Source organism: Giraffa tippelskirchi, chromosome 13 (assembly GCF_054371585.1).
Source record: "Giraffa tippelskirchi isolate mGirTip1 chromosome 13, T2T-mGirTip1v1.2.pri, whole genome shotgun sequence".
Taxonomy (NCBI): domain Eukaryota; kingdom Metazoa; phylum Chordata; class Mammalia; order Artiodactyla; family Giraffidae; genus Giraffa; species Giraffa tippelskirchi.
In genome coordinates this window covers 17,010,467-17,033,193 of record NC_137287.1, presented here as the reverse complement: position 1 = coordinate 17,033,193, position 22,727 = coordinate 17,010,467, and the positions used below count along the sequence as shown (strand labels likewise).

The 22,727-nt window shown below is 48.1% G+C and overlaps 1 protein-coding gene across 8 annotated transcripts in view; it reads left to right on the top strand.

Moving 5' to 3' along the window:
• Window positions 1-22,727, top strand: part of KATNIP (katanin interacting protein) — a 231,238-nt gene that overhangs the window by 50,304 nt on the left and 158,207 nt on the right. For 7 of the 8 annotated variants that reach the window (XM_081553378.1, XM_081553377.1, XM_081553381.1 and 4 more), the window contains 3 exons: window positions 10,242-10,318; window positions 19,822-19,991; window positions 22,196-22,293. In XM_081553378.1, coding sequence (XP_081409504.1) covers window positions 10,242-10,318; window positions 19,822-19,991; window positions 22,196-22,293 — 345 coding nt within the window. Of the gene's footprint in view, window positions 1-10,241; window positions 10,319-19,821; window positions 20,011-22,195; window positions 22,294-22,727 lie in introns of all 8 variants that reach the window. The other variant, XM_081553383.1, reaches the window with a different exon arrangement.

Here is a 22,727-nt window from a genome sequence, read left to right as displayed (position 1 = left end):
AAGATACAGCATCCTGTGTCCTGGAGTCCAGGAGGAAACCCTAGATTCTGGATCTGCATGAATATTCTACTAACCTGAAATGAAGTATAAAATCTCAAGGTGTACATTGGTTGCAGAAAATAATCGTGCATAGGTATTTGAGAAATAACCCCAAGTCTTCCTTTAATGATCCATCTGGCTTGCGCGTAAGCATGTGATTTTGTCCTTCTGTCTACCCATGGCCGTGAGAAAGTTTGCTTCAGTTTGTGTTGTTTTGATACACCTCTAGGGGGCAGTCTCAACCGTTGGTTTAGATCTTGCCACCTAAGCGTACAGAATGTGGAATATTTGTTGTTCTTGTTTTAAGGATGGGAGTGCATCTGATATGTCAGCAAAAGCCTCAACGTGCAAGCTCAGAACTATACTTTTTCATTCAAGTAATATGCATTCAGGACTCACTGTGCCATGCTGGGAAAACTGAATCACTGGGAGAACACTAGGATGGGTTTTGAAGGCAGAGTAGGAGTTTTGTACTGTAAGATACATTTGGATCGACCATTTCTGGGAGCATAGGGCCATCATTGAGAACATTCATTAAGGTTTTTTAAAAAAATATTTATTTATTCATTTTTTATTTGGCTGCATTGGCTGTTAGTTGTGGGACCCAGGATCTTCATTTTGTCATGGGGGATTTTTCACTGGGGCCCATGGATTCTCCAGTTGTGGCTCAGGCTCCAGAGCACATGGGCTCAGTAGCTGTGGCAAGGGCTTAGTTGCCCTGCAGCTTGTGGGATCTTAGTTCCCCAACCAGGGATCGAACCCGTGTCCCCTGCATTACAAGGCAGATTCTTGAGCACTGGACCACCAGGGAAGTCCCTCAGGTATTATTTTAAACCTCTACTAAATGCTCTACTGGTGCTAGGACCTGGTAGTGACTTCAGATTCAGATACCTCTTAGTGTTAATTCTACCACTGCATCACTGAGAACTCACTCTGTGTGAATCACACACACACACACACACACAAAGTGGCTTGAGTAAAGAAAATCATGTGTTAACTCTTGTGACTTAAAAGTCCAAGGTAGTGCTGGCCTCGGGTGGGGCTGGCTGGATACAGGGATTAAACATTGTTGAGAAGTTCCAGTTTCTATCTGGTCGTCTATCTATGTCCTTAGTTCTGCTGCCTCTATGTTGGTGTTACTCTTGGACAGATCTCTTCATGGAATATAGAAGGACGTTTATAGCTGTGAACCTAATCAGTTGATAAAAATAGCTTCTTCATTTTGGTGGCCCTTATAGCTCACAGCTCATGCATGCATGCTGAGTCGCTTCAGTTGTGTCTGACTCTGTGCAACCCTATGGACTGTAGTCCGCCAAGCTCCTCTCTCTATGGGATTCTCTAGGCAAGAATACTGGAGTGGACTGCCGTGCCTTCCTCCAGGGAATCATCCTGACCCAGGGATCGAACCCACATCTCTTACATCTCCTGCATTGGCAAGCGGGTTCTTTACCACTAGTGCCACCTGGGAAGCCCCCTTCACAGCTCATATTAGCTAATAATTCCAGGGGAAAAGAGAGAGGGACTTTTCCAGCAGATTAAACCAATCCCTGGTTTGAGGCTGTTGACCTGGCTTTGGGCACAGCCCTAAGCCAGTCACATGACCAGGGAGAGAGACCAGCCGGAGTAGCCTGGCCTTGGCTGTCTAAGCCTCAGCCATGTGCTCGCCCTTGAGGGGTCACCAGTGTGATTTCCACCCACACCATGTGTGCTGAGAGTGAGGAGAGATGGTTTCCCAAAGGAAATCCGAGGAGATGTAACTAGAAGAAAATGAATAGGGGCTTCCCTGGTGGTCCAGTGGTTAAGACCACAAGCTTCCACTGCAGGGGGCATAGGTTTGATACCTGGTCAGGGAGCTAAGATCCTGCATGCCCTGTGGTGCAGTCAAAAAGAAAGAAAGAAAAAAGAAAAAATGACAAAAACAACAGATGTCCACTATCTTCCCCTGGACATGGCCTTGGGGCAATTTGTTTCAGCTTTCAAAGCCTCAGTTTCCTCCTCTGTAAAATGAGGATAATGATCCCAGGGCATAGCATTCTTGTAGATACCCACAAAAAGCACCTTAAAGGGTCATTGAAGTGGCCCCAAACCTGGGCTCCAGTAACCTGTAACATTAGCTTGTTGCTCATAAATCGTCCCTGCGTTAAGATGTGGCACTTGGCCGGGGGAGGGGCAGAACAGATGGAGTAAGTCAGATGTGCGGAAGTGCTCTGTGAACTCCGCATGGTGCCCCCGACACAGCATGTTCACAGCCTCATCATTAAGCCATTCCAAGTTATTGTTCTTTTCCGATGGGACTTGACACCTGCAAAGTCAGGTCCCCGACATCTGCCGGCCCTGGAAACCAACCCAACACTCTCAGCTGCTCATGAATGCAGCTCAGGCTCTGGCACTCGCTAAATCAACCCTCTTTAGGAGAATTCCAATCTTCTGGCCTCAGAGGAGTACGTGATCCCTGAAATATAGACTCTGTCGAGCTCCTTTAAGCATAACTGATTCTAGGCATTTCTTTCCAATTCCATTTTTTTTCCCCCAGAGAGAATTAATAATATGGCCATTGATAAAATTCTACAAATTTCTCTGGGGCCAGCATTAGGGGTAAAGATGATAAGGATAACAATGATGGCGGTGGGACTTGGCTTTCACGTCACGTCCGAATTCCTTATACCACTTGCCATACTTAACGTGAGCCTCCTCAGCACCTGTCACTCTAGGAAAACCCAAGTTCTGACTGATCCATGAGCCTTTCAGGCTTTTTCAGGCTCCCAAACCTTAGCTTCTGCTGCTCCTGCTGTGTGAAATGCCTTTCTCTTGTTGTCCAGCGAGCCTTTTGACTTTCTTTTTTTAATATTTGTGTGTGTGTTGTGTGTGTTAGTTGCTCAGTTGTGCCCGACTCTTTGTGACCCCATGGACTGCACCCCCCAGGCTCTTCTGTCCATGGGATTTTCCAGACAAGGGTACTGGAGTGGGTTGCCGTTTCCTTCTCCAGGGCATCTTCCCGACCCAGGGATCGAACCCAGGTCTCCTGCACTGCAGGCAGATTCTTTACCAACTGAGCCACGAGGGAAGATATTTAATATTTATTTTTATTTATTAATATTTATTTGGTGCGCCAGGTCTTGGCTGTGGCACGCAGGATCTTCCATCTTCATCGAGGCATGTGAACTCTTTAGTTGCGACATGTGGGATCTAGTTTCCCGACCAGGGGTCAAATTCAGGCCCCCTGCATTGAGAGCACAGAGTCTTAGCCACTGGACCAGCCGGGAAGTCCCCAGACCATTTTGTTTTCAAATCTCAGCTCAAACATATCCTTATTTATTCATTTAATGAGGGCCCATTGTGTGCTGGGCCCTGTCCTAGGGGCTTAGAATACACAAAGCGATCAAAACAGACACAGTCCCTGCCTTCATGGAATTTACATTCTAGTGCAGGGGGATGGCCCAGTAATAAGAGGCATGATGAATAAGATCAAGGAGAGGTTATTTTAGTGAGGGCTTGGGAGTGTGTGTGTGTGTGTGTACGTGGCTTGCAATTTTTAAAAATATTTATTTTTGCCTGCATCGGGGTTTGGTTGATCTTTATTGTGGCACACAGACTCTTTAGTTGTGACACCTGGGCTCAGTCCTTGTGGTGTGTGGAATCTCAGTTCCCCAACCAGAGACTGAACCCACATTCCCTGGATTGGAAGCTCGGCTTTTTAATCACTGGACCACCAGGAAAGTCCCTGGAATTGTAAATAGGATGCCTGGGGAGGACGTTGCCAAGAAGATAAGATCTGAGACGAGCTTTGAAGGAGATGAGGAATCTGGGTATTTACCTTGGGGAAGGATGGTGAGTCAAAGGCCCGTGGGTGGGTGGGCACAGGCTGGGTGTTTCGGGTACCGGATGATGAGGAGGAGTTGCAGAGAGGGAGGCGGTCAGAGATGTGGGTGGAGGCCCAGTGGGCGGGGCCCGGTTGCCGCTGGGAACTCCTGTAGAGTCCAGAGCAGAGAAGTGAAATGATTTGGCTTCCCTTTCATCAGGACTCCCAGGCTGTTGCAGGGAGAATGGACGGCAGCGGGGAGGGCAGGAGCAGGAGGACAGTGAGGAGTCCTGAACTGGCGTGGTAGCAGGGAGGTGGGGAGAAGTGGTCAGATTTGGGAATTCGTGGTGTTTTTCACATGACGCTGATGGATTGGAGCTGGAGTGGGAAAGTGAGTGAGTGAGTGAGGCTTTCAGGATGACTCCCAAGGATTTGAGCCTGGCTGTGCCCTCAGGAGCCTCCCCAGTCCCTTCCTTCAGATCCCTGGCATCACATTTTATACATTTTTGTTATAATCCCTTGGGGCTTCCCTGGTAACTCAGCTGGTAAAGAGTCTGCCTGCAATGCAGGAGACTGCAGTTTGATTCCTGGGTCGGGAAGAAACCCTGGAGGAGGGCATGGCAACTCCAGTGTTATTGTCTGGAGAATTCCATGGACAGAGGAGCCTGGCAGGTTACAGTCCACAAGGTTGCAAAGAGTCAGACATGACTGAGCCACTATGCACAGCACAGCATAATCAATTGTCTCCTTTCTTTGGTCTCAGATGCCCTTGGGAATCTGATGAAAGTGATGGACTCTCTTCCCAGAAAAATACCCTTATGCTTTCAATTGAATGGGTGTCCCCAGACCCCCCTGAAGGCCATTCCCTAAATTATAGACCCCTGGCCAGTGTGTTGCTTGACTGAACGCATGACAGCAGGGGGTGCCATTCACATCACTCAGAACTGGAATGGGGGGCAGAGTTGTGAGGATCAGCCCCTGACTGAGGATTGGGTACAGTCTACAGACAAGCTGGGATCTGGCTACCCACTGGGTTGAAGTTTTTGTTAAATCCTCATTGCATAGGTAACAGCCACACAGTAAACACTTGGTCAACGTTTGCTGAAAGACAATGATGATAAACTTGGTACTTTACAAGGTTCTCCCGTGATTGCAGGATTTCTGATGTGTGTGCATGCTCAGTCATGTCTAATTCTTTGTGACTTCATGGACTACAGCCAGCCAGGCTCCTCTGTCCATGGGATTTTCCAAGCAAGAATACTGAAGTCGGTTGCCATTTCCTACTCCAGAGGGAAGTCTTAAATATTAATTAATACTCACTCACTCTCACACTCCACGTTTTATAGCCTGAGAAATAAAGCCTCAGCAAAGTGAAATATGCCGTGCCAGGGAGAGAAGTGTCTGGCATCTGACCAGGGTGAGAGTTAACTGGGTGGGCACTTGGTCATCCTCAGTGGTTACCATCACGGAGCTGGATGATGTGGAAGCTGAGACTGGGGCTCAGGGCTCCAGGCTTCCCACATGATGGTTGGTCCTCTCCTTCCCCACATTTCTACATTCCAGAAATTTATAATCTAGCTGGGGAATCAGTAATAAGAAGAAAGGAAAGGGTCCTTAATGACTTCCACTTTTCCCCTGGTTAATTCTTACAGTAGACCTGCAAGGTAGACCTTATTAACATCCCCTTTTTACAGACAAGGAAACAGAGGCTCAGAGAAGGTAAGTAGCAGAGTTCAGGGCTCCCCTCCAGGTCTCCAAATCCCCAGATAATGAGTGAGCAACAGATATAGTTAAAGGCTTACAACGTGGCACTTAACTATATACGATTTCACCCAGTATTGTATGTAACTTCATATTAATTGCGGGGTTTCAAACTGAGCTGAAGTGAGAGGGGGTGAGAATGGCAGGCGAAGCCTTCATGGAGACTTGGGGAGCTGAGCTGGGCCTTGGAGAGGATCTGGGGGGAGCCAGGAGAGGAAAAGTGTCGAATAATTAGGGCATCAGGACAGCAGTGAGCTGGGTGGGGTGGGGCGGGGCTAAGATAGTACTATTTAAATAATGGAACTCCGTAAATGGAATACTAACTAACATTCATTGGAGAATTACCCAAGTGCTAGATTCCATGCTGTGGCCTTTTTATTGTTATTGCATCCAACTCACCTTTGACTGTATGTTGTTGCTATTGTTTAGTCACTAATTCGTGTCTATGACCCCGTGGACTATAGCCCGCCAGGTTCCTCTGTCCATGGGATTTCCCAGGCAAGTATATTGCAGTAGGTAGCCATTCCCTTCTCCAGTGGATCTTCCCAGATCAGGGATTGAACCTGTGTCTCCTGCATTGGCAGGTGGATTTTTTTTTTTTAACCACTGAGTCACCAGGGAAGCCTATGAGGGAAAGACAGATCCATCCAGACAGGTACTATTTTTACCTCCATTTTTTGGGCTCCAAAATCACTGCTGATGGTGATTGCAGCCATGAAATTAAAAGACGCTTACTCCTTGGAAGGAAGGTTATGGCCAACCTAGATAGCATATTTAAAAGCAGAGACATTACTTTGCCAACAAAAGTCCATCTAGTCAAGGCTATGGTTTTTCCAGTGGTCATGTATGGATGTGAGAGTTGGACAGTGAAGAAAGCTGAGTGCCGCAGAATTGATGCTTTTGAACTGTGGTGTTGGAGAAGACTCTTGAGAGTCCCTTGGACTGCAAGGAGATCCAATCAATCCATCCTAAAGGAGATCAATCCTGGGTGTTCATTGGAAGGACTGATGTTGAAGCTGAAACTCCAATACTTTGGCCACCTCATGTGAAGAGTTGACTCATTGGAAAAGACCCTAATGCTGGGTAGGATTGGGGGCGGGAGGAGAAGGGGACGACAGAGGATGAGATGGTTGGATGGCATCACTGACTCGATGGACATGGGTTTGGATAGACTCCGGGAGTTGGTGATGGACAGGGAGGCCTGGCGTGCTGCAATTCATGGGGTCGCAAAGAGTCGGACACGACTGAGTGACTGAACTGAACTGAACTGACACAAACAAATAGCACTGTTGTGACTTGAAGCCAGGTCTCCTAGGTGGCGCTAGTGGTATTCTTGCCTAGGAAATCCCATGGACAGAGGAGACTGGCAGGCTACAGTCCATAAAGTCGCAAAGAGTTGGACTCAAGTTAGTGACTGAGCATGCAACACGCACTGGACTCAAAAGCTCACATTCTTCAGAGCTTAGGTTCAATGCTGACCTGATTAGAGGTGGGCATATTGTGAATAATGAGGAGTAAACAGGGCTGGTCTAGTGCCTCACTGGCAAAGTGTGGCCCATGGGCATTGCCTGGGAGCTTGTTACAGGTGTCAGCTTGGGCCCCTGAATCAGAACCTCGCTTTCGACACAGTCCCAGGTTATTGGTGCATGCATCAGCATTTGAGAAACATGGGGTTGATGAGAAGTTTTGCTGGCTCTGTGCCTGAGCTCGTCAAATCTTTCCAATGACATCTCCCTCCTGGCAGAAGCAAATAAATGTATTCCCGGAGGTAAAAACCCAGGGCAGCCCACCCCAAGCTGAGATCTCTTTGAAGTTTCATATTTCATCTAAAAATGTCATTGAATATTTCATCCCGTACCGTAATATATCACTGGCCATTTTAACATCTCAAAATAGTTATGTAAATTACCATGGAGTAGGATCCGTGTTTCTGGAAGGCGCATGGGATGGGTTTCCTTGTATCTTAAATGGGGTAGTAATAACCACTTCAAGGGTTGCCACGAAGATCAAAGGAGAATCATGTATATGGAAATGCTGCGTCAACTGTCCGCCTCGTACACACGTTGTTCTGAAAAAGGAACCGAGAATCCTCTCCAGACCCCATATCCCACAACCTACCAGCTCTCCTGAGGCCACAGTGCTTTCCTCACAGTCAAGATGAGGCAGGACTCAGTCCAGGGAGGACTAAGGAATGTCTCTGGGCTTCTCAGGAAGCCAGGGAAATAGGAATAGGAACACCTATTGCTAGTTTGTTTAAATTTCTTATGATTTCATAGTATCGTCCTTTCTTTTTATTCCTCACTTCCTGATTGGCCAGACTAGCTAGCCAGAAAAACCCCAGGAAAACTCGGAGGCTTCAGAGACTCAGGGTGAGAGAGAAGACGGGAATCCAGCATCCTGTCCCCAGGTGGCTCAGAGAGAGGGGAGCCTGGGGGGAAACGTGGGGGGCGACAGGGAAAGAAGGAAGCAGATGGCCACAACCTAGAGTCCTTCCTGCAGGAAAAGCGGCGAGAGGGGAGCTGGAGTGTCAACCCTGGGCTAGCAGGGACTCTCTGGCTTCCCCACCCAGGGGACCCGTTTCCTTGTAATTGGAAGGAGAAGGGAAGGCAGAGGGAGAAAGGCATAGAGAGCTGAGATGGACAGAGACAGTGACCATCCACGTCCAAGGCCAAGGAGGATGGGCAGGCAGAGAAGGTGCGGGAGGGGAGGAGCCTCATTCAGAACCGCGGAAGCTAGAGGGGGAGAATTTGGGGAACAGATGGGTGGGAACAGCTCCCCGTGGCCCCGGGTCAATGGAAAAGGATGAAGTCGGAAAGAGCTATTATATTTGCTTAAGGAGGTTATGGGTCACCCTTGGGAAGAGTTCTGGTAGATTAATGGGGTGCAAGGCGGATTTTGAGACGCTAAGAAGAGAATGATGGGCATTCTTTTTTTTTCTTCTCCCCATGATAATCGCTGGGATTTTCACACAAATTGTGTTTCTATTACAAGCGTCTTACTTGCCATTTAACACTTAATCCCCCTGACTTGTGACTGGAATGAAGCTGACACTGTCTCTTTAATCGGTTCCTTGGCAAAAAGTTAGTTAAGAAGCGTAGAAGATGGCAAAGCGTTGTTTATAGTACGATCCTACTTTCGTTTAAAATATTTGTATTTGTAAGTATGAATATATGTATTTTATAAGCAAAGAAAAACATCTAGTGGAATATGTATCAGATCACGATGGAGGTTTTACTGGTGTTACAGATGTCACTTCATTCACTTGTTTTTGGCTACACTGGGCCTTTGTCGCTGCTTGTGGGATTTCTCTAGTTGCCTCGAATGGGGGCTACTCTTGGCTGGGGTGCATGGGCTTCTCCCTGCAGTGGCTTCTCTTGTTGCGGAGCACAGGCTCTAGGTGTGTGGGCTTCAGTATTTGTGGGACACGGGCTTAGTTACTCCTGGATGTGTGGACTCTTCCCAGACCAAGGATTGAACCCGTGTCCCCTATATTGCCAGGCAGATTCTCATCCACCTTGCCACTAGGGAGGTCCGTATGTCACTTTTAATATTTATAGTTTATTATACATTTACTATCCCCCATAGAGCTGTAAAAATCTTTAATAGGGGTTATTGCTAATAATCAGGCCATGGTATACGACTTATAATTCTATTGGCTACAAATGACAGAAACTCAGTTGAAACAAAATAACATGAGGGTCATAACTAAGTTGTCCAGACACTTCTTCAGGCATGGGTGGATCCAAGGGCTCAAATTATGTCATTAGGACTCTCCCTCTTTGCATTGCTGGGATCTGCTGTCTTTTTTCTTGATTTCATTCTCAGGCGTTTCCAAGCCTGCATCTCATCACCTTAGGACCCGAGTGGAAAGAGAGCAGCTTTTCCCCAGGAGTATCAATAAAGTCCTTGGGCTGACTTTCAAGGGCCAGGCTTAGGCCGAGGCTCATCCCCAGACCAGTGGATCCTTGCAGCCAGGGGAAGTATTGTGTTGATGGGCGAGACCAAGGTCAAGATCATGTGGCCCGAGAGGAGACCAAAGGAACTTTCAAGGGCATCTAAGGAAGCCAGCGAGCTGGGAAAAGGGACTGAACGGTTCCCCCAAAGAAATCCAGAGTTCTGTGACCAGAAAAGGAAGCAGAAAACCAGAAACATCTGCTTCAAAGGGACCTTCACTCTCTGCATCCTATATTTTTGTAATGACCGAGTTGTTTATAATAAGCATGCATTTCTTTCACAGTGGCAAGAAAAAAAAAGAGAGATTTCTCTCTCAAACAACTGATCTGGGTTCCATCTGGTTAGGGCAATAGAGATCACAAAATCATGAGCATGGAGAAAACAGTAAAACCCAAATCTTCTCAGAGTCCTTGATTTTATTAGGGCATGGGAGGAATGAACAGTGAGGCTGGGGGATCAAATCACCCTTCTCCTTTTCGTAGATTGTTAGTTGCGTATGTGTGAGACCCACTGGGCCATCAAAGAGTCTCTGGGGCTCTGGGTCGCCCGGGTGATGCGCCCAGGGAGCCGGGCCTTCGTCAAGGTCAGCCTCTGCCTCTCGGCCTCCTGTGGGGCGTGTGCTGTACCTGGGCCTCAGTAAACGCTCCCCTGCATTCCGACATCACACCGCTCTGTTTCTTCATTTCAGGGTTACACTAAGGACATGGTGACAGACTTTGATGAGAAGCACGATGAGTATTTAATATTGCTCCAGCAGAGGAACCGGTAAGATGCAGCCGCCCGACAGCAGCCCTTGATATTAACCAAATCAAAAGCCTATTTAGAGTTATTAACAGCGTGCAGGCTCGGTTTCACATCTGAACGGGCTGAAGTTGCCCTCCACGCAGAGGCTTGGAATAATATCTGCCATCCCAGTTCCTATTTCTCCATTCACTGATTTAATCGCATCTCTCGATTGAACTGTAACAAACCGTCGGACGTGTGGGGCCCGCCTCTCTTCTCCGTGCCTCCGTTCTGGGAGAAGCTGGGTTTGTTAAGAAAGCTAGAATTTGGCAGGGCCCGTGGGTGAATAACCTAGCCTGTGATCTCACAGGCTTTGAAGGTCCCTGGAAATCTGAGCCTGTAATCATGCCTTGTTATGTAAAGGGGGGAGTCCTTTTACACTTGTGTTTGAAGTTGGTCAATGTCATTTAAAGCTGTCAGTCCTGATTTGACTCTGGAGTGCCGGTTCTCATAAAAAGCCTGCAGCCCGATGCCATGTGTACTGACTGAGGTCAAAGCTTGTGGTCTGGTTGGAGAGAAGTATTATGTTCTCCAGGCCTTTGCAAGGCTGTGCAAGTTCACTTGCAGTTGACTGTAGTTTGTCTTCAGGCCCTGGAACCTTGGGGAAAGCTGGGTTTGCAAACTTAGATGCTAGGAGGGGCCAGGCAGTGAGTGAAGCTAGCTTGATGTGAAAGTGGGCGCCTGGAACTCTTATGCACCCAGGGGTTCATATCCTCCAAGGTAGCAGGAGACACTGGAAATCTGGATTTGTGTGGTGAAATATCCTGAGTTTTAAAATGTTGGTGTGTACATGCTAAGTCGCTTCAGTTGTGTCTAACTCTTTGCGACCATATGGACTGTAGCCTGCCAGACTCCTCTGTCCATGGGATTCTCTGGGCAAAAATACTGGAGTGGGTTGCCATGCCCCCCTCCAGGGGATCTTCCTGACCCAGGGATCGAACCTACATCTCTTGGGTCTCTTGCATTGGCAGGCAGGTTCTTTACCCCTGGCACCACCTGGAAAGCCCCCCCAAGATGTTGGTAATGAATTCAAATCAAAGCCCAAAACAGACAGAAGGATACTACAGCCCCCCCCACCACCAGATTTGCAGGAGTGGGAAGGACAGGGGAACTTATTTGGGACTTTGTGCTTTGGGCCTGTGCTTGGGGTCTTGTAGGCAAGAGAGTCTGGGGGTTGTTATTCTAAATATGAATTCAGCCCTTGTCTGATGGGCTGGATTCCCGGTGCTTGTCAGCTGGGGCCCTGGAGGCGTGTTGCACAGGGAAAGCTTTTGTGGTACAGGATTGCCCCATGTGTTGTAGGAGTTTAGCATCCCTGCCTACCTGCCCTCTTACTAAATTTCACTAAGACCTCCAGTACCTATGACAACGAGACCTGCCCTCACTCCAGATGCCTGCAAACAAGGCACTCCTGCCCCCAGTAGAGAACCTGTGAATAGATAAACTCTCCAAGACCAGCCAGAAATGCCAGGCAACATCCCATGTGCCCAGCTGCTCTGCGCTCATCTCCCTCTGTCCCAGGGGCAACCTCAAACCCAGGCTTGCGCTGATTAGACCAATGTGGGTTTTTATCATCATTAATGCCAGGGAACAGAATGTTTTTATTCAGTTTCTGGCAGGCCGGATGGTGCCACCGAACACCTGGGCGATCACTGAATCATATACACGTGACTTGTCTGGGAGGAGCATGTCATAGTTCCTCATGAGCAAATTGCTTCTCATTAATCGAGGGATCAATACGTTCGTGATCAAAGAGGCACCGGCCAATAGCATAGCTGAAAAGAGCCAGAGAGGAGGTCGCAGCACAAAGCCAATTAAAAAATATGTCAAAATGGAGCTGCCATAAAATTTGGGAGATGTGTTTGTCACCGAGAGGGAGCTGCTTGATGATAGGGAATTAGAAGATAAAGCTAGAAACGCCTCCAAATGGAGTCATATGCAGAGTGGGAGTGCCCCTGAGCTGTCATCAGATCGAGCCTGAAAAGGCACCTTTGCTGAAGTGCCAGCTGTGTGGCAGGCAGCTCGCCTCCATCATCTCGTTTTATCCATACACTGCCCGATAAGACAGTTATTTCACCCATTTTACAGATGAGGATGTGGAGACCACGACAGCAAGCATTTGCCCAGGGTCATGCAGCCAGGAAGTGGTGGAGCTGGGCCCTACATTGTTTTTTTTCTGCCGTGCCACACAGCATGTGGGATCTTAGTTCCCAGACCAGGGGTTGAACCTGTACCTCCTGTGGTGGAAATACAGAGTCCTGACCACTGGACCGCCAGCAAAGCCTCCGTACTTTCTTATTTATGTTTTGTTTGACACTGTCATCAGTAATCCAGAGGAGAGAAATCTGCCAGGGTTGCCAGTGGCTCTAAGTTCACTATGGAGGGGTTTTGTAGGGATAAACTGAAATTGAGTTGGAAATCTACTTATAAGACTGGGTAGAGTGGGAAGGAGGTTCAAGAGGGAGGGTATATATACACATGTATATAGATCTATATAGAGAGATATATACACATATAGCTGATTCACTTTGCTGTACAGCGGAAACTAATACAACATTGTAAAGCAATTATATACCAATTAAAATAATAGCTGGGTTGGAAACCAGCCTCTGAGACTTTTTAAAAATTTTTTCTCTATATGGAGCATTTTTAAAGTCTTTACTAAATTTGTTACAACACTGTTTCTGTTTTTTGTTTTGGTTTTTGGGCCACAAGGCATGTGGGATCTTAACTCCTTGACCAGCGATCAAACCCTCACCGCCTGCATTGGAAGGTGAAGTCATGACCACTGGACCACCAGGGAAATCCCAGGCTCTGAACTTCATATTGGGCACAGAGGGAGGTGAAAACCCAGTCTGCATACTGGGTTGCCTGTGACGCAAGAAGTGGGTGTGTAATCACTGGCCTGAGTTCTCAGAGACCTGTCCGGAACACAGCTACCCACAAAATGCTGATCAGGTTATTCTTTTATTCCTTCAGCAGGATTCCACTGAGTACCTTCTCAGTGCCTGGCATTACCACTGGTACTAAGGAGAACATTGCAATGAGGGAGACACCGGCAGCCTTAGTTAGTGCTCCTCTGCTCAAAGGGACAGGAACCCAAAGTAAATGACTTTAAACTGAAACTTATTGCTTTGTGAAATAAACAAATCCAGGGTGATAAGCGGGCTGCAGGCATAGTTGGATCCAGGTACTCAGAGTGGGTCACTGAAATCAGTCACTCTCCATCTCTCAGTTCTGTTTTCTCACCTTGGAATCATCTCACAAAGGTACCTCCCTCACAGAGGCCAAGGCAGTCCCTTGAAACCCACTGACATCCTACCTCTAGAGGAAGAAAACACATCTTTCTTAATAGTTCCAGCAGAAGTGCTGAGGCCCATCCTCACTCAAAAGTCATGAGTTTCCATCCATGAGCCAACCACCGCCCTGAGCCTGGCGGGGCGGCCGAGTCTGCCTGGCCCCTCCTGGGCCACCCCATGAAGCTGGGCAAGGGTGTGAGTCTCACTCAAACCACGTGGAGTAAGAGGAGGAAGGGGGTAGTCCTCAAGGGGAATCTGAGCTGTGTTTGGAAGACGGGGGCGAGTTACTGGACAAACAAAAAGGACAGGTGTCTGCCACACAGCCCTGGCCTTCAAGGTACTGCCCCCGGCAGTGGCGGGTGAGCACAAGGCTACCCGGGACTGGGCCAGAAGGGGCAGAAAGTGATCATGGGCTCCAGGGGAGGACCAGGGAGAGTGGCGGAGATGCGGCAGCTCTTGGTGACCTGTGCACAACCCTCGCCCGGAGGATGCTTAGTGATTCTGCTCACTCTGCCTCATGAAAGATGTAATCATGCTTAACAGGACCCACGAAAAAGCAACCCGGATCATCAAAGGGCTGAGACAGGAGGGACAGTTAAGAGCTAACGGCCAATCGGGGCTGTAATATACACGCTAGAGGGCGGCAGGTCTGATCTAAGAATCCAGCAATGATATTGTTTTTTTGAAAAAAAAGATTGTTTGAGGGAAACTTACAGGAAAGTGTACCCAATTGAAAGGCGAACTCACTGCCCCACGAGAAGATTTAAGCAGAAGGAAGAAAGGGGAGAACCAGCTCTGAGGGGGTCTTGCACAGACCGATCTCTGAGCTGGAGCTTCATCTGGCATCCCCTTCCATCATCATGAGCTTAGGCATCCTGGGTCTCATTTTACAGAAGAGGAGACAGGCCCCAGAGGTGTAGGGACTTGCCCACGGTCACGAAAGCTGGGAAATGGCAGAGCCTCCAGCACGGAGCTCAGTCCTCCGCACCATGCCACCTCTGCCCACATGGATGCTGGTGACCTCCTAGAGGACAAATACTGGAGCTTGTGAGCCACCAGGTTCCAGGAGGAGTGGCAGGCTCCTTAAACCACTGTCCCCTGCCTTTCCATCCTTCAAGGTTTCATTCAAACGCCACTGCCTCCAAAAAACCCTACCTGGGAGCCACTGTTTTTCCTCTGAACTCTCCTTGTGTGGAGCTCTGTGGCGTGATGCCTGGTGAGGAGACAAGAAACAGCAGGATGACGTAGCAGGGAGATGAGCTCTGGAGCCTCATGGACCAGAATTTAAATCCCAACTGCTTCCTCGACTCTCTGACCTTGGGCAAATACATCTATAAAACAGGCCAATGCCAGGATCTTAATTCCTGGGCCAGTGAAGGATTGAGCAGGACAAGGTGTTTGAGGGTCCACAGTAAGCCCACCCATCCAAGTATGCTTTCTCCATCATCATCATCATCATCTTTTTGATAAATAAATATGATAAATTTTTATCATGATAAATATGTCTTCTTGAAAGTGAGCTGAGGAACTTCTCTGGATGTTCCAGTGGCTAGGACTCCGCACTCCCAATGCAGGGGGCCTGAGTCCCATCCCTGGTTTGGGAACTGGATTCCGCATGCTGCAGCTAAGATCTGGCACAGCCAAATTAAAAAAAAAAAAAAAGTGAGCGGACATCCAGATAATCCTCGAATGCCTGACACTTCGACAGCCCCTCGGTTGACCCTGGGGTTACCTGAGGTCCAAAGGTGGCATGTGGCCAGCCCACAGTCACACAGCAGCCGAGGCACCTAGAGACCAAGATAGTTGTTATAAGCCTGGTCACAAGCAGACCTGTGAGCAACGCGCCCCCTGCCCTTGGAGCTCAGCCAAGTCCTCTCCTCACCTGGACCCCTGCTTGTGCCCCGACCACCCTTGTCAAGCATCTCATGTCCCGGGTCACAGTCCCTCGTGCCACCCTGTGCTCTAACTCAGTGTTTCCACTTCATCTTCTGTACAAAAGAGCTCTCTGTACAAGTGCCCCCGAAGGTCATCACGAGATAAGCAGAAATGATGCCTGTGACGTGGTTAGATACCCAGGGGCTGTATTAGGATGCACGTCCATGCCTTCTCTCTCCTGCTAGACCTTGAGTTCTAGAAATAGGTTCTGAGAGTATTCCTCACCTTTCCTTGCACTCAGCACAGACCCCACACCTGGGGTGGGGGCGGGGCATGAAGGGAGAATTAACAGGCACACAGATACTATACTGTAGTGTGAGGCAGGGAGACTCGTGATATGAAACATACAGAATCTATAAGGCAGTGGTCCCCAACCCATTTTGGCACCAGGGACTGGTTCCGTGGAAGACGATTTTTCTGTGGGCCGGGTGGGGGGGATGGTCTCAGGATGGTTCAAACACGTTACACATATCGTGCTCTTTATTTCTATTATCATTCCATCAGCTCTATCCTCAGATCATCAGGCATTAGGTCCCAGAGGCTGGGGACCCCTGCTGGAAGGGAACAGAGTGCAATAGGGCAGTAAGTGGCTGGGGGCTCCATCTCCGCCAGGGCAGGGGACTGAATCTGATTTTCCTGAATCTCAGACACCAAGGGCAGTTTTTTATGCGAAGTAGGCTATCCATTAAAAAAAACCACCCACTTTTCTTTGCCACGTGTGTATTCCCGATGCGCTCAGCTGCAGTAGAGGAGTTCCTCTAGTGAGTCCTTTCACAGTCTGACTAATTATCTCCTCGTTTATCAGTTTCATAAATCCACATTTTCATAAATCAGTCTGCTTAAAGAGAGACCCACGTGGAGCACCAGCCACAGAGCTTGGGTAGCGGGATGCCACGGCGACCATTCAGGAAGCATCAGGAGAAAAGGTAGTCTCTGGAAGGAAGTCGAGGCAGGCGCTGCCTGGCCAGGTGGTCAGATTTTTCCACCTGCTGACCATCTCAGGGTCTTGCAGGGCTTGGGCTCCCTGCTGTCCCTCCCCGGGGACCACTGGTATCCACTGCATCCTTTGATTGTTTGCACCAGAGAACGCAGCTACTGCCACGTTTGGAAACTGTCTCTTAGTTACTTGTGTTTTCCTTCTGTTTTATGCTGTTGCCCAACAATCAGGCATCTCCCAGGCTTCAGAGGCTGGCAAGAGATAAGCAGTCTGTAATGAATGTTCCTGCCATGATTGCCGAAAAGATGGATGTATCAACTGCTAAAGAAACATTTAAAAAAGCAAACAAAGATATCACCCATAATGCCACCACCCTCCCTCAACCACTGATTTAATTTTCACATTTATCACCTTCCACTCTGGGTCCCACAAACACACTTTCTTCCAACTTTGTGCTTATCATATAGGTACTGTTTTTATCCTGCCTTCTCCACCCCTCTCTGAACAGATCACAAACATCCCCCACGTTTCGCCAGAATCTTCATAATTACAACAGCTACAGGAGATCTCTGCTTCCACTACCCTAGTGTGGGACATTCCAGTTGCTCTCGTGGTTTTGTTAGGACTGAATGCCGACCATTGTTCCTGATCAGAAACTATGTGCTGACTGAACAAAGACCGAGTGCATGACATTTTCTTGTTTCCAGCCATGTCTAAGCTTGTCAGTTTCAACTTGCTAGCTCTTGAAGTTGTCTTTGTTGTGGTGAAGACTCTGGAGCCACATTGCTTCAATTTGCATCCTAGCCCTGCTGCCATACTAGCTGTGTGACCTTGGGCAAGTTACATAACCTCTCTGTGCTCCAGTTTCCTTATCTATTAAATGAGGTTAAGAAAATAAATTACCCATAGGGTTCTTGTGAAGATTAAAGTCTTAATACAGTCAATCCTTATTCCATATTTGCAAATTTATCCACCCACTACAATTTATTTGTAACCCCTGAATCAATACTTACAGTGCTTTTTAAAAATCTTATACTGTGTGTGCGTGCATACTCAGTTGTGTCCAACTCTTTGCGACCCCATGGACTGTAGCCCACCAGACTCCTCTGTCCATGGGATTTCCCAGGCAAGAATACTGAAGTGGGTTGTCATTTCTTCCTCCAGGGGATTTTCCTGACCCAGGGATCAAACCCTCATCTTTCACATCTCCTGCGTTGACAGGTGGATTCTTTATTACTGTGCCACCTGGGAAGCCCTTACCATATACAGTAACATTACTGTGTCCTTTTTGTGTTTTACTTAGTGTCCTCTGTTTTTTACATTTTTGTGTTTTTCACTGGTGACTTCCCTGTTTAAACTGGTTCCTGGCGTAAGGTTGAAGTGCTGTCCCACATTCCTAAGCCCAAGAAGGCTATGATGTCCCTTGTGGAGAAAATACACCTGTTAGATAAGCTTCATTCAGTCATGAGTTGGAGTGCTGCCAGCATGAGTTCAGTGGTACTGTATTAAGTATCAGTATATATTAAATACTGGAGTGGGTAGCCTTTCCCTTCGCCAGGGGATCTTTCCAACCCAGGGATCAAACCCAGGTCTCCTGCATTGCCGACAGATTCTATACCAGCTGAGCCACAAGAGAACCCCAATGTGTTAAATAAGGTGCCTTTAAACAGAAACACACATAAAGCAAGGTTTTATATTGATCAGTTGATGAACGTGTTGTGACCAGAGGCTCACAGGAACCAAATCCTGTATTTTCCCCTAGAAACAGTGGTTCAGTGTTGACGAATTCAGTGTTAGCCTCAACTTTATAGAACTTACCACAAACAATGGGAATTGGCTCTATGTAAAGCGTTTAGAGGGGCTTTCCAGGTGCCGCTAGTGGTAAAGAACCCACCTGCCAATGCAGGAGATGTGAAGGACGCTGGTTCGTTCCATCACTGTGTCAGGAAGATCCCTTGGAGAAGGGCACGGCAACCCACTCCAGTATTTATGCCTGGAGAACCCCATGGACAGAGGCGCCTGGCAGACAACAGTCCCTGGGGTCGCAAAGAGTCAGACATGACGGACGTGACTAAGCACATACCGCACACAAAGCATTTAGAGCAGAGTTTGGCTTTCTGCCTTTTATGGTTTTACCATCACTATTATATTTAAAAATATTTATTTACTGGGTTGCATCGGGTCTTAGTTGCAACAGACAGGCCTCTCTAGTGGTGGTGTGCAGCCTCTAGAGCTCACGGGCTCAGTCGCTGTGGCAGGCGGGCTTAATTGTCCCATGGCATGTGAGATCTTAGTTCCCCGACCAGGGATCAAACCTGTGTGTTCCCTGCGTTGGAAGTCGGATTCTTATCCAATGGACTACCGGGGAAATCCCACTATTATTTTTAAAAATTGACATTTTGCTGCTTTGGTAGGAGCTCATTTAATCACCGAAGAGGATCCACTTTTTTTTCTTTGCCACCGTGGTTGTTTGTGCTTCTTCTTCTGCGAAAAGAAACCTAGTTGGTGTGGGAGTGTGTGCAGGCATCTGTAAAGGCTCTGAAGAGTTTGGCGTCAGATGGGAGCATTTCTGAAATGGACATTGGGCACTGTCTATGGCAGGGGCCATCAGGAGTGGGGAAAGGACAAAGCCAAAGTGTGAGGTTGGACTCAAGAGAAAGCTGAACAAGGAACCTGGCCATGCTCACACCAAGCCCCTTTCAGGCAAAGGGTTTGATCATCACGTCATTAATCTTGAACAAAGCCTGCACTGGTGTATTTTTAAACTGCATCTGAATGTAAAATGATGACATTTGGGATATCAGGGGTGTTGGAGAACACATTTATTTCCTGAAGCCAAAAATCAGTCCGCCCGGCGTGATGGCAGCTGTTTTCTAACGTAAGAATGTGTTTTGTGAAGTCTCACAGAGGCTTAGACCACATTTTGTTCCACGTGGAACAAAGCGCTGTTGTCCACGCCAAGGGGAGGTGCGTGAAATTGGGATCATCCCAGGAAATCCAGGCTGTGTGTAGCAGCGTGCACACACACCTGCTTTTGTCCCTATGCCACCATGGGGCAAGGATGGTACTCAGGTTTTTGCTGATGTACCTTTGAGCCTCAGAATGAAAGCAGGGCCCACGGAGCCTCCCCCTCCCTGCTCCTCCATGTGTGTAATGGGCCTCTTAGGGCTGTTTATAGATGAACAGCTGGGAGCCCGCCACCCGGCCTCTGATTAGAAATGCTTGCCCGTCAGAGCAGCAGGTCCCTCCCCACATGGGGGTGGGCGGTGGCTCAGGCTCCTCGGATGAGACGCTGGTGATGCTTTCTCTTCCAGGATATTAAAGCAGCTGAAAACCAAGGACCCTGTGCAGTTGAGGCTGGAGCACCTGGAACAGGGGTTCTCGGTCTATGTCAACGGGGCCAACTCTGAACTGAAGACGTCCTCTCGGAAAGCTGTCCACTCCGACTTTTCCAGAAGCGCCTCCCACACCGAGGGGACTCATGGTGAGCACAGGACTGCCAGGTCAGCACCAGCTCTGCTGACAAATGAGGGACGATGGAGCCACATCCCATGCACAGAAACTAGTGAGCCCGGACAAGAAAGAGACGCATGAAAATGAGAGACAGAGAGAGAGAGATTCCTTTTTTTTTAACTTCTTTTTAAACTAGTCTTGGCGTCCATTCCTGCAGGGCAAAGGTGACCAGAGAAGTCAATTCCTGGCTTTTACATTTCCTGGGTCTCTCGTACCAGTTGTTTAAGGAAAGATCTAGGATACTTTTGGCGAGACCTGATTTTCACTCACTGTGTCTTAACTTCAGTACCTAACCCCTGTGATAATTGATTCCACTGTTCAGGTCTGAATTTAGTTAATCTATACTCTGCAGACTTTAGCTGGATTTCATGTATCCTAGAATAAAAGGACACATGAAATAAAATCTGGAAGTGAAATAGAAGACACCCAATCCAGTGGTTGGCCCCATATAGGCCCCCAAAATGATTTTGGTGGTGATTGGAGAATCCCATGGACAGAGGAGGCTGGTGGGCCACAGTCCATAAAGAGGTCATAGAGAGTTGGACACGACTGAAGCGACTTAGCACGAATGAATGAAATGGCAGCATGTAGGAGTCAGACTGGGGCTTCCCAGGTGGCGAAGTGCCTGCCAATGAAGGAGACACAGGTTCGACCCCTGGGTAGGGAAGATCCCCTGGAGTAGGAAATGGCAAAGTCCCGTGGACAGAGGAGGCTAGTGGGCTACAGTCCATGGGGTCACAAAGAGTCAGACATGACTGAGCGACTGAGCACACACACACACACACACACACACACACACACACACACACACACGAGTCAGATACAGTTTGGCTGTGTTGCTTTGGGGAAGCCAGTTTGTCTCACTGCACCTTTGTTTTTCTCATCTTTACATGGGACGAATGAGTGCCAGAGTGCCTTTCAAGACTTGTCATTTTGTCTGAGAGGCCAGTGTGCTACTGACTTACTAGAAGAGAATTTGGAACAAGGCTGGATTGGGTTCAAACCGTATTCTGCCCCTTTCTAGCTTTGAGACCTCTGACAATTGGGTCCTCTCTGATTCTCAGTAAAATGGGAGTGATTATGCCCACCTTGCAGATTTCCCAGGAAGACTGAATGATAAGAAGTATAAAGTGTCCAGGACACAATAATCTTTTAAAAAACTTTTTATTTTATATTGAAGTATAGCTGATTCACAATGTGTGATAGTCTCAGGTGGACAGCAAAAGGAACTCAGCCATACATATCCATGTATTCATTCTCCCTCAGACTCCACTCCCATCCAGGCTGCCACATAACATTAAGCAGAGTTCCCTGTAGCACACTAATCTTGATTTGTGTTCTAACTCATTGGCTCATAGGTATGGTAAGATCCCAAGCCATTAACAAGCAATAAAAATTAATACAAGGGCTAAAAGGAGAAAGTAGTGTCTTCAAACCTTCCCCAAGGAGAGCCACTGCATTTCAACTTGGAGTTTAGCATGAGTTTCCTAATCCCCAGGACAACGAGGGAAATGGGGTGGACTCTCCTAGCTTTCATGGGGGGAGAGTTGGGCTGACCTACTGGTTAGGAGAAGCAGGCCTTTCTAAGGTCCAGGGAAGAGCAGATAATGGAAGTTTCTGAATTTGGGTCCCTAGTAGTATGTTCAGTCATTCAACAGTTCTCTCTGCTCGCCCCTCCTTTGTACTAGTGCTGGCCTGTTGTGCGTGCCATCCTGACCTGCTTCTGTATCTTAGAGATGCTCCTTTTGTATGTAGACCTGCCCAGTTCAGCTGCTCACTGTTATACCTACTGTTCCACAGCATGAAGGGCTGTGACTGACTCCCCATCCCTTGTGGCTGGGCATTTAGCTTGTTTTCTTTCTCTTTCTCTCTCTCTTCTTTTTTTTTTTGGCCCCACCGCTCAGCATGCAGGATCTTAGTTCCCCAACCAGGGATCAAACCCATGTCCTCTGCATTGGAAGTATGGAATCTTAACTGCTAGACCACCAGGGAAGTCCCCATTTAGCTTGTTTTCTGATGCATTTGTGGCTACAAAGGGTGCTATAAAAGTGAACAGCTTCGCAGATATGACTCTGGGCACCCTGATGGGCATTGTATCTATAAGTTACAAAACCACCATCAGTGTGAGCTCATCTTCGTGAGCTCACCAAGTTTCTTCCCCTCATCTATGTGCAGATTGTGGACGAAGAATGCTGTTTCGAGAAGCTGAAGAAGCTTTGAGACGCAGTGCACGGACAGCTCCCAGCAAAGTCCAGCGCCGAGGATGGCATCAGGTCTGGAAACCTTGGGCAGAGTCAAGATGGTGGCCCCAGCTCACACTTTAGAATAAGGATCAGGCTTCTTGTGAGAGCAGAAATGTAGAGTGTTCAGAATCCCCAGGGGTAGGGGTTGGGTCTGGCTAGGCACTGCCATGGTGCCCTCTCTGCCTGTGGCACTGGCCTCTGGAGAGCGGAGAAGCCCTAGGGACTCGCTAGCCCTCTCTGTGACATGATCTCCCCTTCCAGGTGGGGCCATCCCAGCCCCACTTGTCAGCATCACAGGTCAGACTCACGGTCCCGTGTAATGATACATTCATACAGCTGCTTTTTATTAAGCATCCGTGATATGCCAGGCATGGTCTCAGATGCTGGGGATACAGTGGGTGTATAAGACAACACTCCCAACCCACAGAACTGAGATGCCACATCAGGTTGCTACCAATGCTGCT